This window comes from Equus quagga, chromosome 13 (assembly GCF_021613505.1).
Source record: "Equus quagga isolate Etosha38 chromosome 13, UCLA_HA_Equagga_1.0, whole genome shotgun sequence".
NCBI lineage: Eukaryota > Metazoa > Chordata > Mammalia > Perissodactyla > Equidae > Equus > Equus quagga.
The window spans coordinates 61,610,871-61,630,783 of record NC_060279.1 but is presented as its reverse complement, the minus strand read 5'-3'; the positions used below and the strand labels follow the sequence as shown (position 1 = coordinate 61,630,783).

The 19,913-nt window shown below is 60.3% G+C and overlaps 4 protein-coding genes across 8 annotated transcripts; 1 reads left to right on the top strand and 3 right to left on the bottom strand.

Annotated features, from left to right (window-relative positions):
- Positions 1 to 66: 66 nt before the first annotated feature.
- Positions 67 to 3,605, bottom strand: NOL3 (nucleolar protein 3). Its single transcript, XM_046680525.1, has 4 exons — positions 3,453 to 3,605; positions 747 to 1,049; positions 309 to 608; positions 67 to 209 (listed from the first exon to the last, which is right to left on the bottom strand). Exons 2-4 carry the CDS (start codon positions 1,039 to 1,041, stop codon positions 202 to 204), a joined length of 603 nt encoding a protein of 200 aa, XP_046536481.1. The 5' UTR covers positions 1,042 to 1,049; positions 3,453 to 3,605; the 3' UTR covers positions 67 to 201.
- Positions 3,504 to 9,018, bottom strand: HSF4 (heat shock transcription factor 4). 2 transcript variants are annotated; one of them, XR_006891419.1, is made up of 14 exons: positions 8,861 to 9,018; positions 8,143 to 8,251; positions 7,926 to 8,053; positions 7,702 to 7,826; positions 7,361 to 7,436; positions 7,151 to 7,215; positions 6,529 to 6,631; positions 6,143 to 6,270; positions 5,793 to 6,020; positions 5,191 to 5,296; positions 5,031 to 5,096; positions 4,804 to 4,873; positions 3,945 to 4,514; positions 3,504 to 3,614 (listed from the first exon to the last, which is right to left on the bottom strand). XR_006891419.1 is itself a non-coding variant. In XM_046680516.1 (13 exons), exons 1-13 carry the CDS (start codon positions 8,981 to 8,983, stop codon positions 4,363 to 4,365), a joined length of 1,479 nt encoding a protein of 492 aa, XP_046536472.1. In that variant the 5' UTR covers positions 8,984 to 9,018; the 3' UTR covers positions 3,794 to 4,362. The 2 variants fall into 2 exon arrangements, 1 of the variants encoding a protein (XP_046536472.1); XM_046680516.1 differs by lacking the exon at positions 3,504 to 3,614 and having other exon boundaries at positions 3,794 to 4,514.
- A 910-nt stretch (positions 9,019 to 9,928) lies between these two features.
- On the bottom strand, positions 9,929 to 13,714 carry FBXL8 (F-box and leucine rich repeat protein 8). Its single transcript, XM_046680519.1, has 3 exons — positions 13,591 to 13,714; positions 11,806 to 12,004; positions 9,929 to 10,914 (listed from the first exon to the last, which is right to left on the bottom strand). The coding sequence occupies exons 2-3, from the start codon at positions 11,955 to 11,957 to the stop codon at positions 9,942 to 9,944; spliced, it is 1,125 nt and encodes a 374-aa protein (XP_046536475.1). The 5' UTR covers positions 11,958 to 12,004; positions 13,591 to 13,714; the 3' UTR covers positions 9,929 to 9,941.
- Positions 13,683 to 19,412, top strand: TRADD (TNFRSF1A associated via death domain). 4 transcript variants are annotated; one of them, XM_046680522.1, is made up of 5 exons: positions 13,683 to 13,810; positions 16,849 to 17,007; positions 17,874 to 18,151; positions 18,234 to 18,432; positions 18,596 to 19,412. In XM_046680522.1, the coding sequence occupies exons 2-5, from the start codon at positions 16,857 to 16,859 to the stop codon at positions 18,904 to 18,906; spliced, it is 939 nt and encodes a 312-aa protein (XP_046536478.1). In that variant the 5' UTR covers positions 13,683 to 13,810; positions 16,849 to 16,856; the 3' UTR covers positions 18,907 to 19,412. The 4 variants fall into 4 exon arrangements, with proteins under 4 accessions (XP_046536478.1, XP_046536479.1, XP_046536480.1 ...); XM_046680523.1 differs by having other exon boundaries at positions 13,748 to 13,810; positions 16,842 to 17,007; XM_046680524.1 differs by having other exon boundaries at positions 13,766 to 13,810; positions 16,807 to 17,007.
- Positions 19,413 to 19,913: the final 501 nt, after the last annotated feature.

Sequence of the window (19,913 nt, the reverse complement as noted above, 5' to 3'; positions counted from 1 at the left end):
GTCACGAGGACTCAGAGGAATCCACACCCTGGTTCCTGGGCAAAGAGCCAGAATCGCAGAAAGAGCCCAGGCGGAGCCTCTGGAATTTATTCACTTCCAGTGGTACTGGGCCAGATGGAACCTTGGCGCCGGACCCCGCCAGAGCAGTATCCCGAGTCCCATCCAGCTTGAGCGGGGAGCGGCCTGTCAGCGTTCTGGTCTTCAGGAATCTGGAGAAGGGGGGAGTGGTCAATCAGGTGGGGTCCCGCCCTCCGCCTCCCAGGCCACGCCTCCCCCCAACCTGGCACTGGGCTTGCGCAGCCTCACACCTTCAGACTCGTCCCCCTCCTCGAAGTCCGGCTCTGGCTCCAGTTCGGGCTCGGGCTCGGGCTCTGGTTCCGGATCCATTTGGAGTTCCAACTCTGGCTCAGCTTCTTCAGAGGGCTCAGCTTCCAGCTCTGGCTCGGGCTCCTCGAGAGCGCCGCATTGCACTGCCTCGGAGCCCTCAGGACCCCCAGTTTCGTCGCGTTCTGAAGCTCTGGGCAGTCCGGGACATAAGGTTCCCGAGCCGGCTGCCTCAGGCGTCCAGTGGCCTGGGCAAGGAGGGTCATAGCTGCGCTCCCGGTAGCCTGGGGAGGAGGTGGGAGCGTCTCAGGCTCAATTTACCTCTCCGCGGTTTACTCTGCACACGCCCATCTCTGTGCCCCACCCGCCACGCCACGCCATGCCCCCTGCTCTGACCTAAGCCACGCCCCACGCGCGCTCACCAGTGCCCACGTGCTGCCAGTCCCAGGTGGGGTCCGGCGCGCGCGTGGTACGCTGGGCGCAGAGCAGCAGCTCCTGGCAGGCTGCCTCGCCCTTGCTCTGCACGACGAGCAGCAGGCGGCGCACCCTGCGCTCGGCATCAGGCAGCGCGTCCAACGCCTCGTACTCGGGCCCGGTGAGCACGCCCCGCGCCAGCAGCGCATCCAGCAGCAGCCCCGAGTCGGCCTGGAGCGTCTCTACCAGGCGTTTCCGCTCGCGGTCGATCGTCTCTGACGGCCTCTCCTGCGCGTTGCCCATGGTGGAGGCTGCATGGAAGGAGAGAGAAGTAGTGGGGGCCGTGGCTCCCTCACCCTTGACTTTTCTCCCAGAGCCCCAGTGAACACCGCCAGGTCTAACGACCCCCGGCTGCCGCAGCACAGGACTCATTGTCCTCCTCCTCCTCTGGCCGCTTCTGTCCTGTCTCCTCTTCAGGCTTCTTCGGTCCCTAAACGTCAGCTGTGGCTCTCTTCTCTACTCTCTCCCAGGACCCTTATCTACTCTCTGACCGCTCTCCCCAGCCAGAACCTCCCTCCTGAGCCCTAGCTGCCTGCAGTTCCCGCAATCTGTTCAGACCCAGTTTATCCAAACTAGCTTCTCTTTCCCCACCAGCTTGCAGTCACGTCCTTTCCAGCCTATCTGCTGAATATTTCTCTTTCATCCTCACCACTTTCATCCTCACCTCCGGCCTAGACCCCGCAGAGCGCAGAATCCCCTCTGCACCCAGAGCACAAAGTGCGAGCCTCCCCCGCTCCTCTCAGCCTCTGGAGGAGGTCCAGACACCTCATCCTGACTCTGAGGTTCATCTTTCCAGGAGAGGCCCTGCCCCTGCATCCCCTCACCAATGCCACAACCATGTTGCAACCCCAACATGGTCTCATGGCCCTTCCTGGTCCTCTAATACCTGAGCAGGGGTACCTGAATCCTCAACCAAGATCTCTGACCAACATCTCCTGACATCACCTGAGACCCAACTGTCTCCCTGCTGCCCTGGGAATGACTCACAGCCACCTCTTGCTTCATCTGGAAGAACCCAGAGCCCAACTCATAAAAGCTACCAACAAATGCTTGCCGAACTTTTACTGTTTCCCTCCACGGATCCAACCATTTTACAACACTGTCTCTAGCAAATAGCAGGTGTTAGGCAGAAGCTAATCTGCTTTATCCATTTATTGGCAACCAAGGACAACGGTCCATCCCCTCTTGGGTGGCCTGACCCAGGCAGCAAAGGCCCCTGGCATGAAGGGGCAAAGAGGTCAGGCCCTGGACCACTCCCTCTCTCAGCCCATTTCCCCGGGCCTTGGCTTTGTCCACATAGCACCCTCTTGGGTCTCATCCTCCTTTTGGGGTCCCTCCTCTACCTCCTTACCCTAGCTCTAGGTCTGGGAGAGCAGATTTGGTTCTAGCCGCCATCCTGCCTCCCAGGTCTCTCTATGCCTCCCTGGTTATTTCACCCCCCTAGCCATATTGAAGTGTCAACACCTCTCCCAGGCCACTGAGCAGAGACCAGGACTGACCCCTGTCCCTCCTTCTCCCTTCATGTCCCATCTGTGACAAATGCTGCTCCTTCTCCTCTCAGTGAGTCTGTACAGCATCCCCCTCTCAACCCCACCATCGTCACCTCATCTCCTATGACAGTCTCTCTGAGTACCTCTCACTCCCTTCCTACCACTCCCACAGCATAATGACTTTGACAACTCTCTAAGGTAAGATTTATTGTCCCTATTTTACAGATGAGGAGACAGGCTCAGGAAGAAGACCAAGTGGCAGAACTGGAATCTGATTTGCTCCAGTCTAAACTACAACTAGGTCTCCTACCAAGCAGAATGTCAGCCCTAACCACCTGTCTCCCACCACCCACTGCCCATCAGAAAGAATCCAGACTATCTGGCCTGGACACTATAGCCACCTCCCACCCCCCTGACTGCGAGGCTTTCCCACACTTTCCTCCACCACTCAGGGCTGGGAGAACCCGCCAAGCCCCTGGCACTTCTAAACCTTTGCAGATGCTATTCCCTAAGCCTAGAATACCCTTTCCCTCTCTCCATGCTGTGGACCCATCCACCAAGACTCAAATGTCCCCTTGTCCACCCCAGTGTCTGGATGTCCCAAGGGCATCTCGTGTGTCCGTCAGTGAATAGTATATACCCTCACCACCGCGCTGACATCACTGCACTGTGTACACATGGACCCTCTGCCCTCTTTAGCTGAGGCTTCCAAACACTGCCCCACCAATCACACAGGTGCAGAAAGCGAGAGGGGACAGAACCTACTCTGTACGGTGCAGAGAGGGAGGGGGCAGATCAGACTGGCCCCTCCTTCTCCCGGGTTATTTTCATGTTAGCCGCCTCCTCCCATTACGCCAACTCCTGCCCTTTGTCTGTTTGTGGGTGCAGAGACCCCAGCTGGTCTGGTTCATCCCTCTGAGATTCTAAATGCTCAGAAGTGAATACTTATGTCGCGGCCAGTCCTTCCCCGGTCACAGGCCAGATCCTTCCCAGAGCATCGGGCGGCTCCAAGTACGAGGCGCAGGGGGTGGGTCTCAGCCCCCCTCCTCACCAGAGTTAGGGGGACCTGCGGGAACTTTTGCGCATGCGCGACTGCATGGCTCCGCTTATCTCCCCTCCATCCAGTCCCAGACCTAGTCTTGCGGAGGGGCGGGGCTCACAGACCTCCTTCGAGCGCGGCTGGTAGTGGTGGGGCTCGGATTCCGCCCAATCTCAGTGTCTCTTCCCTCCTCCAGCCGGCTGGGGTGGGGCTCTCGGTCCGGTGCGCTCCGGGCGGCCCCACTCACGGGTCGAGCCTCGGCGGGGCAGATGACAAGGCAGAAAGGGCTGGGCAGGGTAGGGTAGGGGCAGCAGCTGCGGCGGGGGCGGGGCGGCCAGGGCTGCCGGGAAGCGGTAGGGAGTGGGGGAGGGGGCGTTCTTCTCCGACAGGGGGAGGCGGGCGCAGAGGCCATGCACCGCCTAGCCTGGTACGTGAGTCCGCTTTCCCTCCCCACCCCGGGCGCTCGGGATGAGTCAGGGAGGAGGTAGTTCGGCCCGCGGCCCCAAGTACCCAGCGCTCACTCTGGGCCTGGGAGTTCCCAGGCGCTTTACCCCTATCCTCTCGTCGACCCTTCTCTGCCTGTCACAGATAAGACTCAGAGAAGGGGACCAGCTTACCCAGGATCATAGAGCGGATGCATTGCGGAGCTGGGTGTGACCCAAAAGCCCCCGCTTCCCGGAGGTCGCAGCGGCCACGCTCTAGCCCTGGATCCGGGCCTAAGCAGGAGAACCAGAGGCGGGCTCCCCCAGCACCTCTGCTCTCCAAGGGCTCCTCCATTAAAGCATTGGGATCTGGACGCTTCTACGAATGCAAAGTCGCCCCCCACCCATGACTTCTGTGCTCCCTGGTCGGTAGAGAAAAGAGACCAGAAACACAGAAAAAAATGCGGTTTATGTGCGGGGCTCGGGAATGGAGAGGGACCGCTGAGTACAAGGGGCTTCACTCAGCCTCCGCCAGGGGGCGCCAGGAAGCCGAGAAGGACGTGTTGCCGCTGGCCAGCCCCTTCGGCAGGCTGGCTTCAGAGTGGAGCCAGATTCACGGGGAGGGATTGGCCCCTGGGCCCAGGTAGGAAGCTCGGCTCTCAGGGGTGCTGTAAACAGTTAAAGCTCCAGGCAGGCCCAGGGCTGGGCCTCCCAAAGCCGCTTGGACGTCCAACAGGAGTGGTGCCCCCAGCGTGGAGTCCTTCCCTAGGAGGAGTAGGGTGGTGCTCAGCGGGGAGAAAAGGTTCCCCCTCCTTTTTTGGGGAAGGAGAGCCGCACCCGCCTTGCCCTCTGGTCAGTTAGGATGAAACATCCATTCTCAACTTCTCCACTCTCACCCAATGGTGAGGGGATGGGTGGGCTTAAGTAGCTCTCTGAAGGGCAGCCTGAACTCAGGGGATTTTCCTCCAAAACACAAACTGCCCAGCCCACCCAATCAAGGTAGCTCAGGCCAATGAGCCCTCGCCCCCCTGTCTTGAGTCACCACAATCTTTACCTGGGCCTGGAGAATTTAACCCCTTGACTGCCAGCTCTGTCTCACCCTTCTCTGGAACCAAGGGCTGCATCTGCAAGGGAGAACCCCAGGAAGCAGCTGGGGAGGGGAGCTGGGGAGTGGGGAGGAGAGCTGGGGTTTGGGCTGAGAGAACAGCCATGGACCAAGGGGCTTTGCTCAGCAACCCCTAAATGCAGTTTATCTTCTTGCCCTCCCCATCCCCATCTTACCAGCGACAGCTCCATGTCCAAGTCCATCAGGGTCCATTCCCGCCCTTGGAGGCTGGGGCCCAGCACCTGGGGGGATCTCTGCATCAATGGTGCCCTCCCCAGGCTGCACAGCTCGACCCCACCGAGCCCCATGCCCCTGCCTTGCTGAAGGTGTACTCACATCCAGGGGCCCTGCAGGCTCCACAGTTTCAGGGGGAGCTCGAAGTAGCATTGGAGGCAGCAGACTCTCTGGGCTCCGGGCCCCCCTCTCCAGGCCCAGAGGCCCCCTGTGCACAGAGAATTGCTGTTGCCCTGCAGTACCCACCCTCCATTAGGTTCCCAGGGAAGCTGGTTATATCAGGATCTAAATCTGACCACATCTAGAAAATGCTAGCAGAGGACCCCACACACATAGAGGGGCACGTGGAGAGTGCCTCTGGTTTGGGTTGTGGCACTGGGATCTTGGGATGTGTCTCCTCCCTATGCAATTGTGCTTACCGGTGGTTCTTAAACTATTGTGTACTTTACAATCTTTACAACAGCCCTAATGAACTCAATTAAAATGCAGATTCCTGAGCCCTACCACAGAGATGTTTCCATTTTCCAAGGGTCTCTGATGCTGGTACTCCTTAGAGCAACTCTGAGAGATCAGGTCAGATCAACCTCCCCCTCCACCACCAAGGGGCAGACAAGGCTGGGAAGTTTCCAGGGGGCTAGTTAGTGCTGGTCTATCTGCAAAAGTGGTACACAGGGCTCACAGTCAAGAAAGGGCTCTCTGCTCACCTGTCAGGTACCTCCCTGGGACCCCTTGGTTCAGGCTGTTGGGCGTTCCTGGGCCCCTCAGGGCTGAAGTTCCCTTTCCCCTCCAGGATGGCCTGCACCACAGCCACAGGCAGTGGTGGGGGGGCTGTCACGCAGAAGTCACACTCGTTTGGGGCCAGGGCCAGCCCGGCCTCGCCTTCCCCCCCTGGGCTGGCCGGCTCTTCTTTGAGCAGTGCCAGGCCCTTCTCCCTGTACCAGAGAAAAGCTTCAACCAGACCCTGGCACTGACCTCTCCCCCTACCCCCACAGCCATCTGGGCTGCCAGGTCCTTCCCCACAGGCTCTCCAGAGGGCAGCCCCTGTCCCTCTTACCTCCTGCCACCACTGGAGGGAGAAAGCCTGGTCCCTTCAGGGGATGGAGAGTCTTCTGGGATGTCAGAGATGATGGGGCCCCTGGCCCTGTGAGGGCTGCTGAGGCCCAAGGTGGTCTCTGGGAGGGGCTGTAAGTAGAAGACTAGGCCCAGCCCTTCACCCCTAGCCACAGAGTGAGCCGGAATCCAACCAGTACCCCCGGGGACCAGGTCCCAGGGGGAGGGTTTGAGGAGGGATCCCCAGCTCACTCTGTGCTGGGGAGCCTGGGTCTGGTTCAGGGGAAGGCTGGCCTCCATCTTATCTTCTTTTTGGGGAATGGGGAAAAGGAATAGGCTCTCCATCAGCCCACCTGTACCCTAGGGAAGGGAGGAGAAGCAAAAACCTACCGACTGGATAAAGTAGGGGTCCTGCAGGAGGGCACCAGGTAGGGGGCAGGCGTTGAATTTGGCTGGTGTTGGGCATGAGCTCCCCTCATCCAGCATCAGAGACCTGTATAGGGTGGCCGGGGCACAGGCAGGGGGCTGGGGAGGTTCATCTCCCATGCCCCTCAGCCTGCACCACCTCCCTCCCACAGGCCCCAGCAGCCAAGTCAGCAGAGCTGAGGCCTGTTGCCAGGGCATCAGTCACATGCTGGAGGCAGAAGGGGCTCCCCCCAGAGATGGGGGCCCTTTGAGGGTAGAGAGGGGAGGGAGGGAGCATAGTTTGAGCCCCAGACCCTCTGCTGTTGGGGTGCTTTTGGATGAGGGGGGAGAGGGGGAAATTTGAGGATAAAGTCCTGGAACTGAGGAATCTCAGTATGGGGGTTTTGGTGGTGGAGCTGGGGGTAAGGAGGAAAGTCCTGGAAGGGGGCTGTTGGGGAGATGGCCATGGGGTGAGGAAAACTGTAGTGCACAGGAGAAAAGTGAGGATTCATGGTGAGGGGGTTTCTGGAGGGGTCCCTGCATGGGGCCTCTGGCAGGGAGGGTCCTGGAAGGAGTGGGGCATGAGCTCCCTGGCTTTCTCACTCACAGCTTTCTCTTAGCTCCTGCGCTGCTGGACCCCGCCTGAAGTGGCCCAAAGAGGCACTGGATCAGCTGAAGAGGAAGCAAAGGGTTAATCCATACTTTGGATCTTGCCCCGCCCCCGCCCCAAAGGCACATCCAGGTGGGATTGAGGACTGGGAGGAGTGAGAGTGTCCAGGGGGTGGGAGAGAGAAGTGGGGTAGGGGGAGAGGAACACCTTGCCAATGACCCGGTGTTGCTGACCATGGCTCTGCCGCAGCGTCATCACCTCCCTCCAGAGGATCTCGTTCTGCCTAGGGGAAGGTGTGGGAGGGTGCTGAGGCATCTGAGAGTTTGCCCAGTCACCACTCCCTACAGAATGGCAGGCCTGAACCCAAGACCACGCGGAAGATCATCCATCCAGAGAGAACAGAGTTCCACAGCTCGGCCCAATGGTCTTGTTGGAGGTGCCAAGGCACCAGAGAGGAAGGAGCTGCCCAAAACCGCCTGGTGGCCAGTGTCCTCTCGCCCAGATCCCCCTTGTCCCTCCCCACCCTCCTCCTCCCCCTCCCCCCGCACTGCCTGAGCTCCCGCAGCCGCGCCTCGGTGCTCTCCTGCACTCCCCGCAAAGCCTGCACCTCGCCCAGCAGCCGGCCCAGGTCCTCGGGGCGCCAGCGGCCGTCGTCGCCGCGCAGCGCAGGCACCTGAAGGTGGGAGGCACCGTTGGGTCGGAGTCGAATAGAAATGGCCAGCCGTCCCACCACCTCCACCGGGGTTTACTGGTTCCTGCAGGCCTCCCCCACCTTGCGCCGCACGCGTTCCAGTAGTTGCTCGCGGCCGCGCACGAAGCTCGGATGCTGGAACTCGACGTGGTCGCGCTCCGGCCTGAGCAGGCCGCCCTGCTCGATGCTCACCACTTTCCGAAAACCATCTAGGGAGTGGGGCGTAGGGGCATAAGCGGCCCCATCCCGGCTCACCAAATCACCCACACCAGCTTCCCCCCCAGTGCTAAGGACTTACACATGTTGAGTTGCCGCACGAAGCTCGCCATGTTGCTGTGCTTGAAGTATTGGGGCAGCACCTCCTTTGCGAAGCGGCTCTGGTCGCTTACGAGGAAACTGGTCCCGCTCTGCCGAGAATGCCGCCCGCCCGCCCATCCACCGTGCGGGCGGAGACCAGAGCACACTGTGAGCGATGCCCGCCCACGGCCAGGCCCGCGCTCTGGCGTGCGCGCACACACACACCCGCACTCACCCTGGGGAGCGGGCCTGTAGCTCACGAGGACATGGGATGAGGCCAGGACAGAACCAGATCTGAGGCCTAGCCTGGATCGACTACAGTGAATTCCTACCCCAGCCCGACCCAGACTGGCAGAGGCCAGACCTGGGTTCCAGCCCCGGACGGGTCCCAGACCCGCGATGTGACTCTGAGCTAGAACCAGACTCAGTTCTTCCCTTCTCCTGGCCTCTGTTTTCCGATCTGATGAGGTGGGGTGGGAACTAAGTGACCTCGAAGATCCCTCGGACTCTAGGTCTCCAGAAGGCTCCTACCCTTTCCTGGGCCCAGAGGAAGTCGCCTCCCCTCCATCTCGCACATCCCCTCCAAGGTAAACTACCCCGGACGGCTGAATCCAGGGACCCACAGCCCCGTCCCAGGCGGGGGTTGGGTGGGCATGGATGTTCACTGATGTAGAGGGATCCCGGGGACCACTGAGGGAGTCAGGGGCCCCAGCCCTCACCGGGCTCCAGCGGATCAGGTGGTCGGTGCCCGGGTCTCCCACCAGCGCCCACAGCTTGCCGAGGAAGGCAGGCACGGGGCTGGGGCCCGGCTCCGTGGGCAGCGCGGCTGGCGCTTCCTGCATGGCGCAGTCTCGGCCCCGCTAAGCGCTCGGCCCGGCCGCCGCGGGCTTGTCAAAGCCGCTGAAAGTGCTGCGTTTGCCGCCCGTCCCGCCCTACTCCGCCTCCGGGCGCCGGGTCAGGTGGGGGCCACGTGCGAACCGGCGGGGCGGGGCTCAGACCGCGGCCGCAGCACCAGCAGACCGAAAGGGCAGGCTGGGATCGGATGTATGTGGAAGGGTGCGGTGGGGACGGAGATCTGAGTTCGAGTTCTACCTTCCTCGGGCCTGCTGTTTCCTCCTTTGTTTTTAGGGAGAAATGGCCCGTGGCCGGCCTGGTGTGGACTGGGAAAGTCATAGAGGGCGATGGCCGCGGGCACAGTGAAGCCCCGGGTAGAGTGGGCAGATAGGAGCGGCGGAGGCGGGGAAAGCTGGCACCCTCCCGCGGAACCCTGGGGGCGTTGTCATTCCAAGGATGCGGAAGGTTCCGCCTCTGAAGCCCGCAGCCGCAACAGTACTGTACAACGTACCTTGTGGTCTCTATCTCTCCCACCCCGGTCCTGACATCTCCTCGGGCCGTTGCCGGTTCCCTGCCCTTCCCTTAGAGCCGATCCCGCCTTTCAGAGGACGCAGAGATACCGCAGGATTTGTTTATTTCACACTCACCCCTGAGGCCTGGCCAGAACCTGTGCCCTCCCTCCCCCCAAGCTGGGGCCGCGGAGCGAGCCCAACGTTCGCAGAGGAGTGGTGTTCGATGAGGGTGATCCCAGTACAGCGGGCGTCTGTAGATGTTGAGAGTGCCAGTGGACTCAGGGAGCCCCGGGCTGGTCCCAACATCGTCTCACAAGCCCCCGAAAGGCACAAGAGACAACAGAGTACTGAAAGAGCGGAAGAGCAGTTGGCGCGCGCCTAGGCAAACCTACCCAGCATCTCAGAGGCCACATGTCTGCTGGAGTGTTGGGTAGCAGGGGGAGCGCTTGCCCTATCACGCCACCAACGTGGGCCGCCAGGGATGTGGCTCCCGCGTTAGTTTGAGTGTGTAGCTGCGCAGGCGCGGGCAGTGCGCGCGGAAGGCGTGCAGCACTGAGGGTCGCACCACGCAGAAGCAGTGCACTTCGCGCAGGCCCACGCAGCGTGCAGCCAGCAACTCCAGTGCGGCGTCCAGCTCCGCCGAGGCGGCTGCGCGGATCTCCAGCGCGCGCAAGGTTGCGGCGTAGTGGCGCGCTGCGAAGCGCACCGGCCCTACAGTGTCCCCAGAGAGGCAGAGGCGAAGCGCAGCCACGGGCACCGCAGGCTGCAGGACGCGCGTCACAGTCTCGGCAGGCAGCGCGGGCTCCAGCTCCAGCTCCACCGCCAGCTCAGGGTGGCGGCGGCGCAACGCTGCCCAGGCTTCGTCGGGCAGAGGCGGCGCGCGGGCGTCCTCGGGGCACGCGCACCGCACGGCCAGGAGCGCAAAAGGCGCGCGATCCGGCGCCGCCAGCGCCTCGAGAGCGGTGCGCGAAAGGCTGGCCAGGTGCAGGCCGAGGGCGCGCAGTTGCGGGCAGGCCTCTAGTAGCTCCAGCACAGAGTCCGGCCCCACGCTGCCCACCAGTGTACCGTTGTCCAGGAAAAGGCTGCGGAGCTCGGGGCAGCCGCGTGCCGCCTGCAGCACCAGCGCGTCATCCAGTGTGAAGGGCAAGCGCCGCAGGTCGAGGTGGCGCAGCGCACGGGCGGCCCGGCAGATGGCATGCACGGCCTCCAGGACATCGCGGCCCGCGTCGAAGAGCGGCTTCTCCCCGCGGCACTCCAGGCGTAGGCCTCGAAGTCCAGGGGTACGGCTCGCCAGTGCGGTCAGCAACTGCGTGGCCGCCCGGCGGCTCGGCTCCCTCGAGGGCTCAAACTCCAGACGTAGGTTGTGAATGTGGTCCAGGCAGGCGGACAGATATGGTGGCAGCACGCCTTCTCGCTCACTGTCGCAACTTGGGGTTAAAGCGGTGGAAAAAAGGCTTTGGCCGTGTCCGCGCGACCGGGAGAGAAGTCTCTAGCCATCCCTCAGTCTGCGTTCCAGCTACCATCCCCACTTCCTGCCCCTACCCGCACACCTCCCTGTCCCCGCCAGGCATGCCTGGTTGTCTCACGGTAGCCGCTAATGCTAGGAGGGAACTCCTACCCTATCCCTTTAGAAGACTTCAGATGGGGGCCGGCCCGGTGGCGCAGCGGTTAAGTGCGCACGTTCACCGGTTCGGATCCCAGGTGCGGACATGGCACCGCTTGGCACACCATGCTGTGGTAGGCACCCCACATCTAAAGTAGAGGAAGATGGGAACGGATGTTAGCTCAGGGCCAGTCTTCCTCAGTGAAAAGAGGAGGATTGGCAGCAGTTAGCTCAGGGCTAATCTTCCTCAAAAAAAAAAAAAAAAAAAAAAAAGACTTCATTTGCTCAGATGCGTTTGCCGCAAGTTGAAACTGTGGCAGAGAGCGCCAATATTTTAGGCACTGCCCTTCCCCAGCGGTCTCTAAGGAGACAGGTCGTGGTTTCTGGACTGCCAGATTCCCATTCTGCCTCTACCACTCCTTAGCTGAGTGACCTGCAGGAAGCGATTAATCTCTCTGCCTCAATTTCCTATCTGTGCAATGGAGATAATAATACTACCTATCTACTATATACGGTTTTCATGAGGATTAAATAAATTAATATGTGTAAGGCACCTAGAACAATGGTTAGTACACAGTAAGCGGTCAATAAATGTTAGTAATGATTATGTTCTTTAATTGGGGGAGAGTCACTGAGTCCCCCAACCCTCGACTCCACGGAGAGAGGGAGAAGGCGGGAGGGCGGCAGGAGGCGAGATGAGGTGAAGCCGGCTCACCTGATGTTCGTGTCGTGCCACACAACGCTGCAGGTGGCAGCAGCAGCCCAGGATCTGCAGACCCTGGCGGCAGCAGCACGGTCCCGCAGGGGCAGGTGGCGGAAGATGAGCGCCAGCACCTCCTCCGGCAGTTGCTCTCCAGGCTCGGCCATGGCCCAGCGCAGGGTGGTGGCTCCCCTCTGGAGACAGAGGGCCGGCCCTGGGCACAAGAAGGGCAAAGTGAGGAGGGGAACACCGGAGCCTATATGTAGAAATGTTTATGGCCCAGGAGCTGCGACGTAATTTGCAGACCCTAGTGCAAAATGAAAATGCGGGGCTCTTTGTTCAAAGCATTATTAAGAATTTCAAGACAGCGACAGCAGAGCATTTAATCAAGGTATTAAACTAAGCATGGGGCCCTGTGCGACTGCACAGGTCTCAGACTCGCGAAGTCGGCCCTGGATGCCAAAGGCTTCCTGATTGCCCTTTAAGCTATGTTCTCACTAGTTGAACAAATCTACACTTTATGCTATATTAGAAGCAACGCAACCAGGACCTATGCAAGAAGGTGATAAACTCGAATACCCAGATTTTGGATGATGCTGTGGGATCTTTCTCCCGGTTACTAAAATCTTCCCTGGAGAATTGGAGAGTGGCTGCACAGGCCGTGACTCTGGACAACCCCGTTCTCCCTCCCGCCCCCACCCCCCACCCCCGAAGCTCAGAGAGCGGAGCTCGCCTCCCCCTGCCACTTAGAGTAGCCTGGACGGCCCAGACGAGTCTCCATGGGGTCACGGAACTGTTTCCCTTCCAACTTCGACCCTGAGTACTAGGGAAGTACTGGGCCCACGACTCGCCCTGATGGCCATTGAAATAAGGGCATCAGAATCACCCAGACACTTGTTCACAATACAGATTCCACAGCCCCACCTACTAAATTAGGCTCTCCGGGAAGAGTAAGGCCCAGAACGCTGAATTTCAAGAAGCGCCTGTGACTCCACTGGTCCCGGGTTGAGGAACCCGGTCCTAGCCCCGCCAGTCACTGGAGAGTTAATAGGGCGGGAGTATTAGGGAAGACTTTTAATTGGCAGGGACTACAAGCCAATCAGGAAGCGGAGTTGCGGGTGGGGCACAGCAGAACCCGCCCACAGAAGGGAGGCTCCCTCCCTTCCTCCACCTCGCGGGGGAGATGTCCCGGGTGAAGGCCGGGCGGGGCCGAGAAAAGCTTGGGGCTCTGGAGCCTGCTGGGCCCTGGGCTCAAGTTCCGATCCTGACCCCTGAGCAGCCCAGGCTCTCACTGGGCGGTTTAGGCTCAGCTGGAATTCCGCAGACCCACCCCGGAGCGCGGCCTTTAGGGGGAGGAGGGGCGTTGTTGGAAAGTGTGCGTCCTCTTTGAAGCTGCCAATTTTATTTTAAGGTGCTTGAAGGTACACAACATTTCACATCACTGGCCAGTTTTCTATTTTCCCATATTTTCCAGGCTAACAGTCCCTGCTGGAATTTGCTTCTCGTGTATCCAGGGGCTTCAGATACCCTCGGTCAGGCTTGAATCTGGGACCCTGCAGCACTCCATTCTGAGTGTCACGGAGTAGCAGAGATCAGAGATCATCGAACTCGACCCCTTGGAAGGCACCAGAAAATTCTCGTCCCCAGGGGGCGCCCCCTTCTTGATCTGTCCGTTCTCCGCCGGAGGAAACGGGGCAGCTCTTACCCGAGGCCCTCCGGCCTCGTGAAAGCTGAAAGTCCCCTAAGTCCTTGCCGCGGGCAGTTCTTCCTGACATCTAACCTCGGGCGCCAGTGTCTTACCTGCTCAGCGGACCGGGTGGGCTTTGCCCAGAGTCTGAGAACTGGCGGCGGAGGACAGTGGGCGGGAAGGAACCGCAGGGAGCCCCGGGGGCGGGACGCCAGGGCGGACGGGGCCGCTCTGGCTGGGGCGCCACCCCTGCGCTCCGCGCACACCCGGAAGCAGCGCGAGACCAGTGGAGCCGGGCGGGCGTGGGCATCCGAGCCGGGCCAAAGAGGCCAGGTTAGTGCAGAAGGCGGGTGGGCTTCCCGGTGCCGGCGGGAGCAGAGGCGGATCCTGCTTCAGGAGCGTGGGCGCGGCGTGGTTGTCACCCGCGGCTGCCCAGGCCAGGTGGTGGCGGCGGCCTATTGGGCTGTCTCCATGGAGGCGGGTGAGAGGGTACAGACCTTGGCTCCCGCAGGTTCCTTGTCCCAGCTAGGGGCTTTCGAGGGGCGGTAGGGGTCTGCGGGTGACAGGGCGGGGTGGGGCTTGTTCTTAATGGATCTGTGAGAAGAGACACCTTGCCCGACTCAGCCAGTGGCATGTGCGAAACCCCAGCATGAGGGCCGGCTACTGGGAGGCTAGGGAGCCCCCTCGAGAGCTCGGCAGCGGCGCAGCTGAGAAGGGGCGCGCCTGGCTGGATACAGGGAGTCGCAGGCTTCCAGTCCTTGAGGGGCCACGCCCCCAGGCCGTCCCCGCCCTCCCGACCGGCCGGAGGTGGGGCTGTCCTGGGACTGTTAGGCTGTCAACTGGCCGCTGCGGCGGGCTGGACCCAGGTGGTAGGGGCATATTTTCTTGAGTCGGTACCCACGTGTCCCTCACAGTCTCAGACCAGCTAAGTCTTCCCAGGACCCAGCTCAGCCCCGCCCTCAGAGAGGCGGACTCGGAGTGGGTAGGGCGCGGGGCTTCCCGGGGAGGGGCTTCTGTGGAAGGACACGTAGGAAGGAGTCCCCAAAGGGACATTGGGAGCCAAAGTCCCCGGCCTCTTCTCAACCCTGTTATCTGACCCTCTGGTCCTCCAGTCTGACAGATCTGTTTGACTTCTCCCATTTGTCCAGTCCTAGCGAGTGCGATGGAGCATCCCCCCTCCTTCAGGTTTCCAGGGCCTCCCTGCAGGCCTGATGGGCAGACTCTGGCCCCGTCCCGCCCCCACTTCCACCCCTTGGGGCTGGACCACAATCATCCAGTCAGCACCCTCAAGTCAGGGGGCTAAGAAGACATGAAAGAGGAAAGGTTTTGGGGGCAGATTCCCACACCCTCCTACTCCCCCGGGCTACTCCCCCAGGGCTCCCCACTTGTCTCCCTACTGCTCTTGGTCCCACTTGTCACCTACAGTCTCACTCCGTTTTTGTTTTGTTTTGCTTTTTAAGAAAAACACTTTTTTTGCCTTTTTAATACAAAGGAAATGTGTCTATTTTACATAAAGTAGAATATTTACTAAATACAATGAAAATAAAAATCCCCCCAAAACCCCCCCGAAGTAAATAATGCTAGCTTCTTGTTAATTTCCAGACTATCATTTTGGGTAAATCACAAGTATTAATATGTGATCTACCAAAGGTTGGGGCCGGGAGGCGTGCTCAAAAAGCTTGTCTCCTGTACTTAGACCAGGGGTAGGACCATCACCAGATATCATTTCTCTTGCCAGGTCTGGGTCATGCTGGAGGGCCCCTGCCCAGTTACTGTCCCAGCTTTGACTCCCCACTTAGGGTCTGGGGGCAGATCTGAAATGCACCCGGTGCTTTGAGCTCAGGATCCCTACTCCCTCCCCAACAATGTCCAAGGCTGTGCTCCTGGCACCCCTCCCCTGAGGTTCCCTGTCCCTCAGGTAAATGGATGCCAGCTGGGGCCACCCCATCTGTTCTGCCCAGAGGAATGATGTCCAGGGTGCTCACAGCTGGGGCTGAGCACTCCTCCTAGCACACTATATGGAAATGCCAAAGACCAGAGAATAAAGAAATATGACTGATGGGGCAGGAGGTGGGGTCTTATGCCCATGTTTCTAGGAAAAGGGTGGGATATTGCCTCAGGTGAAGTGGGGAGGAAGCGGCAGGGCAGTTCGCCACCTGCTGCCTAATGGCGCAGTAACTGGGAGGCCAGTTGAGCTGAGGGTCAGTGCAGTGGTTCCCTGGCTGGGAGTTTTGCCCCCTGGTCTAGGCCTAGGGCTTTGTCAGAAGACAGGTGGAGGAGATACTAGCACCAAGAGGTGCTAGTCTGGACGGCACCTGTCTGGACAGGGGAGGAATTTGTAATAGAACAATTTGAGTTGCATAAGAGCCCAGCTCCAAGGAATTTAGAATAAAATAGGAATGATTTCGCTCACATAACTGAAAAGCCCAAGGTGCGGCTGGAGCCAGGACACAGTGTGGTTAGAAGTACACTTCTTCCTCTCCTGGCTCTGTATCCTTCTGTGTCCATTTCGGTCTCAGCCATGCTCTCCCCAAGCAGTGGCAAAGGAGACCTACCTTTCCTTTCAGCTCAGCCCCGAGGGAAGGAAAGAGCCCCAGTGCCTCTTTCCTATTGGTCCAGCCCAAAGTTTCAGGTTGATTAAGATTGGTTCAACTTGAATCCTATGCCCAACCTCTCCTCTGAACTGTTCCTTTCAGAAAAGTAAATGGGATAGGCAGATTAGCCAGGCCTGTTTCACATGCCCACACCTGGAGGTGGGGAGTGGGGTTAGCCCCCGCAACAGGCACATGGATTGAGAAGAGGGAACAGGGGAGGCCCCAAAGGTCAGTCAGGATTGGGAAAGGGAACCTGGGAAGGTGTAAACTACAGGTGTCTTTTGAAGTGAAGCCAGGAGGTATAGCAGGAATGCAGGAGAGAAACACTTAAGGGTGGGCTGTGGTCCCACAGGGATCCTGGGGGCTCAAGTTCAAGCTGAGGGCATACCAGGACATGCGTCCGGTTAGCTGTGGGGCATGGGCACCATCCAGGATGAAGATGTCTCTTGTCACCCTAGCTTGAGGAGAGGGCAGAGAACGTCTCTGTCTCCACTGCAGGACAGCACTTCTCCTCTCCCACCACTGTGACCCTGGGCTCTTTCACTGAGAAGGCAGTGGGGGGACATTCCTCACTGCGAATCTGGGCTGAGCTGGGCTGTGCACAGCCAGAAGCACAAGGGGCTGCCTGTGGGATGATGAACTTCCCCTCACAAGTGTGCCAGCTGGGTGGGGACAGCTCAGTGTCAGCTGAGGAGAGGACAGCTGGGCCATGTGGGACTGGACTGTTGTCTCCAGGGCTGGGTTGGGAGTGATCTGGATGCCTATGTGAGTCTCCAGGAGGCAAGATGGCGACTGGGCCAAATGGGCTCGAGGAGTGGGTGGGCAGCGCATACCTGTTTGTGGAGTCCTCGCTGGATAAGGTGGTCCTGTCGGATGCCTACGCTCACCCCCAGCAGAAGGTGGCGGTGTACAGGGCTCTGCGGACTGCGTTGGCAGGTGCGTGGGTGGGCGGGCACTGGGAGAGGAAGGGGTGGCCTGGAGCCTTTTGTGGGCGGGGTCAGGGGCTGAGACCCCACCTCTTCAACTCCGTGGGCCAGAGCCCTCGGGAAAAGATTTGATGGCGAGGGGAGGAGGCGGCCTGGTTTCTTGTGTAGGCTCTGTCTTCTCTGTTTACACGTGTCCCCGTATCTGTGTCCGATGTACCTACTTGTGCACTAACGTCTCCCTGCTCAGTGTCCCCCACTCCCCTGACCAGCTGGCTCACTGCTTTCTATTAATCTCGCATCTCTCTCTTTTCCTCTCTCACTGCAGCACCCCTTGCTCAAGACCCCTCCCCGGTACCTACCTTTCGGGTCCCCCTTTCCCATCTCAGGGCAGAGGCCACAAGAGGCTGAAGCCGGTTGGGGAATCCGCCCCGGGCCCGACCCCAGAGCGGCGAGAGCCCCTCTCCTTCCGGGTCAGCGGGAGCCGCACTTGGTGGAGGCTGAAGACCTAAGACCTCTCGCCCCTCCCCTGCTCTGCCGGCTGCCTACGCAGGCGGCTTGGCTGCCCAGGGCACCTCCCCTCTCTGTGGGGCAGTCTTTCCCCGCGTCCCTTTTGCCCACACTAATTTGGGGCTTCAGAGATGGGGCTAGGGTGGGACCCACTCCTTCTTAGGGTGCTTCCTGTGATAGGTCCTGGCTTTCATTCTGAGTTGTTGCTGTTTGCATCCCAATTTTGTTTCCCAGCGGGGAGCCCTGGGGTAATCCCGCGCTCCGAGGTCTGGGGATGGGGAGAGGGGTCTGACTTCACCGCCTCCTCCGGGCGCTTGGAGAACGGCCCCGCATGGGGACCGCCTGGCGCCTGACTGCCCGCCTCCGCAGAGAGCAGCGAGAGCCCGGACGTGCTGCAGATGCTCAAGATCCACCGTAGCGATCCGCAGCTGATAGTGCAACTGCGTTTCTGCGGGCGCCAAGCCTGCGGCCGCTTCCTCCGCGCCTACCGCGAGGGGGCGCTGCGCGCCGCGCTGCAGGGGTGCCTGGCGGCGGCGCTCACCCTGCAGTCCTTGTCGTTGGAACTGGAGCTGCGCGCTGGCGCAGAGCGGCTGGACACCTTGCTGACCGATGAGGAGCGCTGTTTGAATTGCATCTTCGCCCAGAAGGTGCGGCCGGGCTGGGGCCAGGGTAGGGTGGGGCGGGAATGCGCGGCTGAGACCCCCACCGACGCCGCACTCCCCTCCCTAGCCCGACCGGCTCCGGGACGAGGAACTCGTTGAGTTGGAGAATGTGCTCCGGAATCTGACGTGTGGCTCAGGGGTCCAGGGTGGCAACGTGGAGGTCGCTCCAGCCCCCTCGCGGCCCCTGGCACCCTCTCCGTCGCAGGAGAAGCCGCCGCCGCCGCCGCCATCTGGCCAGACTTTTCTGTTCCAGGGTCAGCCTGTAGGTGAGGCGCTTACGGAGAGGCAGGGGCAGGGTCACAGGGAAGATGAAGTTTGGGGAGGAGCGAGGTCTGGGCCGGGTAGTCGCGGGGCGGGAATGGAAGGGCACCGGCTCTGGGCGCCCCCCCGGGCCCCCCGAGCTCACTCCGTTTCCCACTCCCCCCGCAGTGAACCGGCCGCTGAGCCTGCAGGACCAGCAGACTTTCGCGCGCTCAGTGGGCCTCAAATGGCGCAAGGTGGGGCGCTCCCTGCAGCGAAGCTGCCGCGCGCTGCGGGACCCGGTGCTCGACTCCCTGGCCTATGAGTACGAACGCGAGGGTCTGTACGAGCAGGCCTTCCAGCTGCTGAGGCGCTTCGTGCAGGCCGAGGGCCGCCGCGCCACGCTGCAGCGCTTGGTGGAGGCGCTCGAGGAGAACGAGCTCACCAGCCTGGCAGAGGACTTGCTGGGCCTGGCGAATCCCGATGGCGGCCTGGCCTAGGCTGGGTACCAGAGAAAGGGCGGTCGGCCAGTTGCCTAGCCAGGGTTTGGAGCATCTGGATGATCCCAGATCCCTTCTGCTGCTACTGCTGACCTCCTGTCCATCCACGGGACTCTGAGACCACACTTAGAACCCTACTTAGCTGAGATGCTGGAGCTGCTGGGCAGAGTCGACTGCCTTCTCCAGGAGTCAGACAAGCATCCACCTTGCCTGCTGGGGTGCCACTGAGGATTCAGCTCCAGATGTTACAATAGAGACAGCGTGCAGGGTGACTGGCTGTAGAGGACTGCCTCTCCCTCCCTCACCCCAGAAGAGGGGCTTCAGCCAGCCCTTACCTCCTGACTCATTGAACAGTTACTCATTAGGTACCTGCTGTGTCCTAGGCGTCATCCTGGGTGCTGCAAATACTGTGGTGAACAAGATATAGGAACCTACCTACCTGCCCGCAGTTCACACTCAGTGTGGGACTCCAAATACTAAGCAACAGTAATAAAATATTACCTGTTGTTTTTTTCTTTTTTCTTTTGGCGAAGAAGATTGGCCCTGAGCTAACATCTGTTGCCAATCTTCCTCTATTTTGTATGTGGGATACTACCATAGCATGGCTTGATGAGCAGTGTGCAGGTCCCTGCCTGGTATCCGAATGCAGGAACCCTCGGCCACCAAAGGTGAACACACAAATTTAACCATTACACCACCAGGCCAGCCCCAATTACCCATTTTGATGTTAAAAATAGGAGTTGTAGGAGCACTGAGCAGGGGCCTAACCCAGCTTAGGGGTTAGGCTTCCTGGGAGAGAGATGAGTGTGAATAGCGGGGAGGGTGGGAGGTTGAGAGGAGCACAGCATTCTGGGCATAGCCAGCCTCAGGTAAGATCTTGAGGCAGGTGAGCAGGAGGGATGTTGGAAGAACAAAGTTTAGAGTGGCTGGATCTAGGGGTGGCTGGGTTTGCAGAGAGATGGGTTGGTGAGTGGGAGAGGCAGATAGCACGGGGTCTGGGAAGCCAT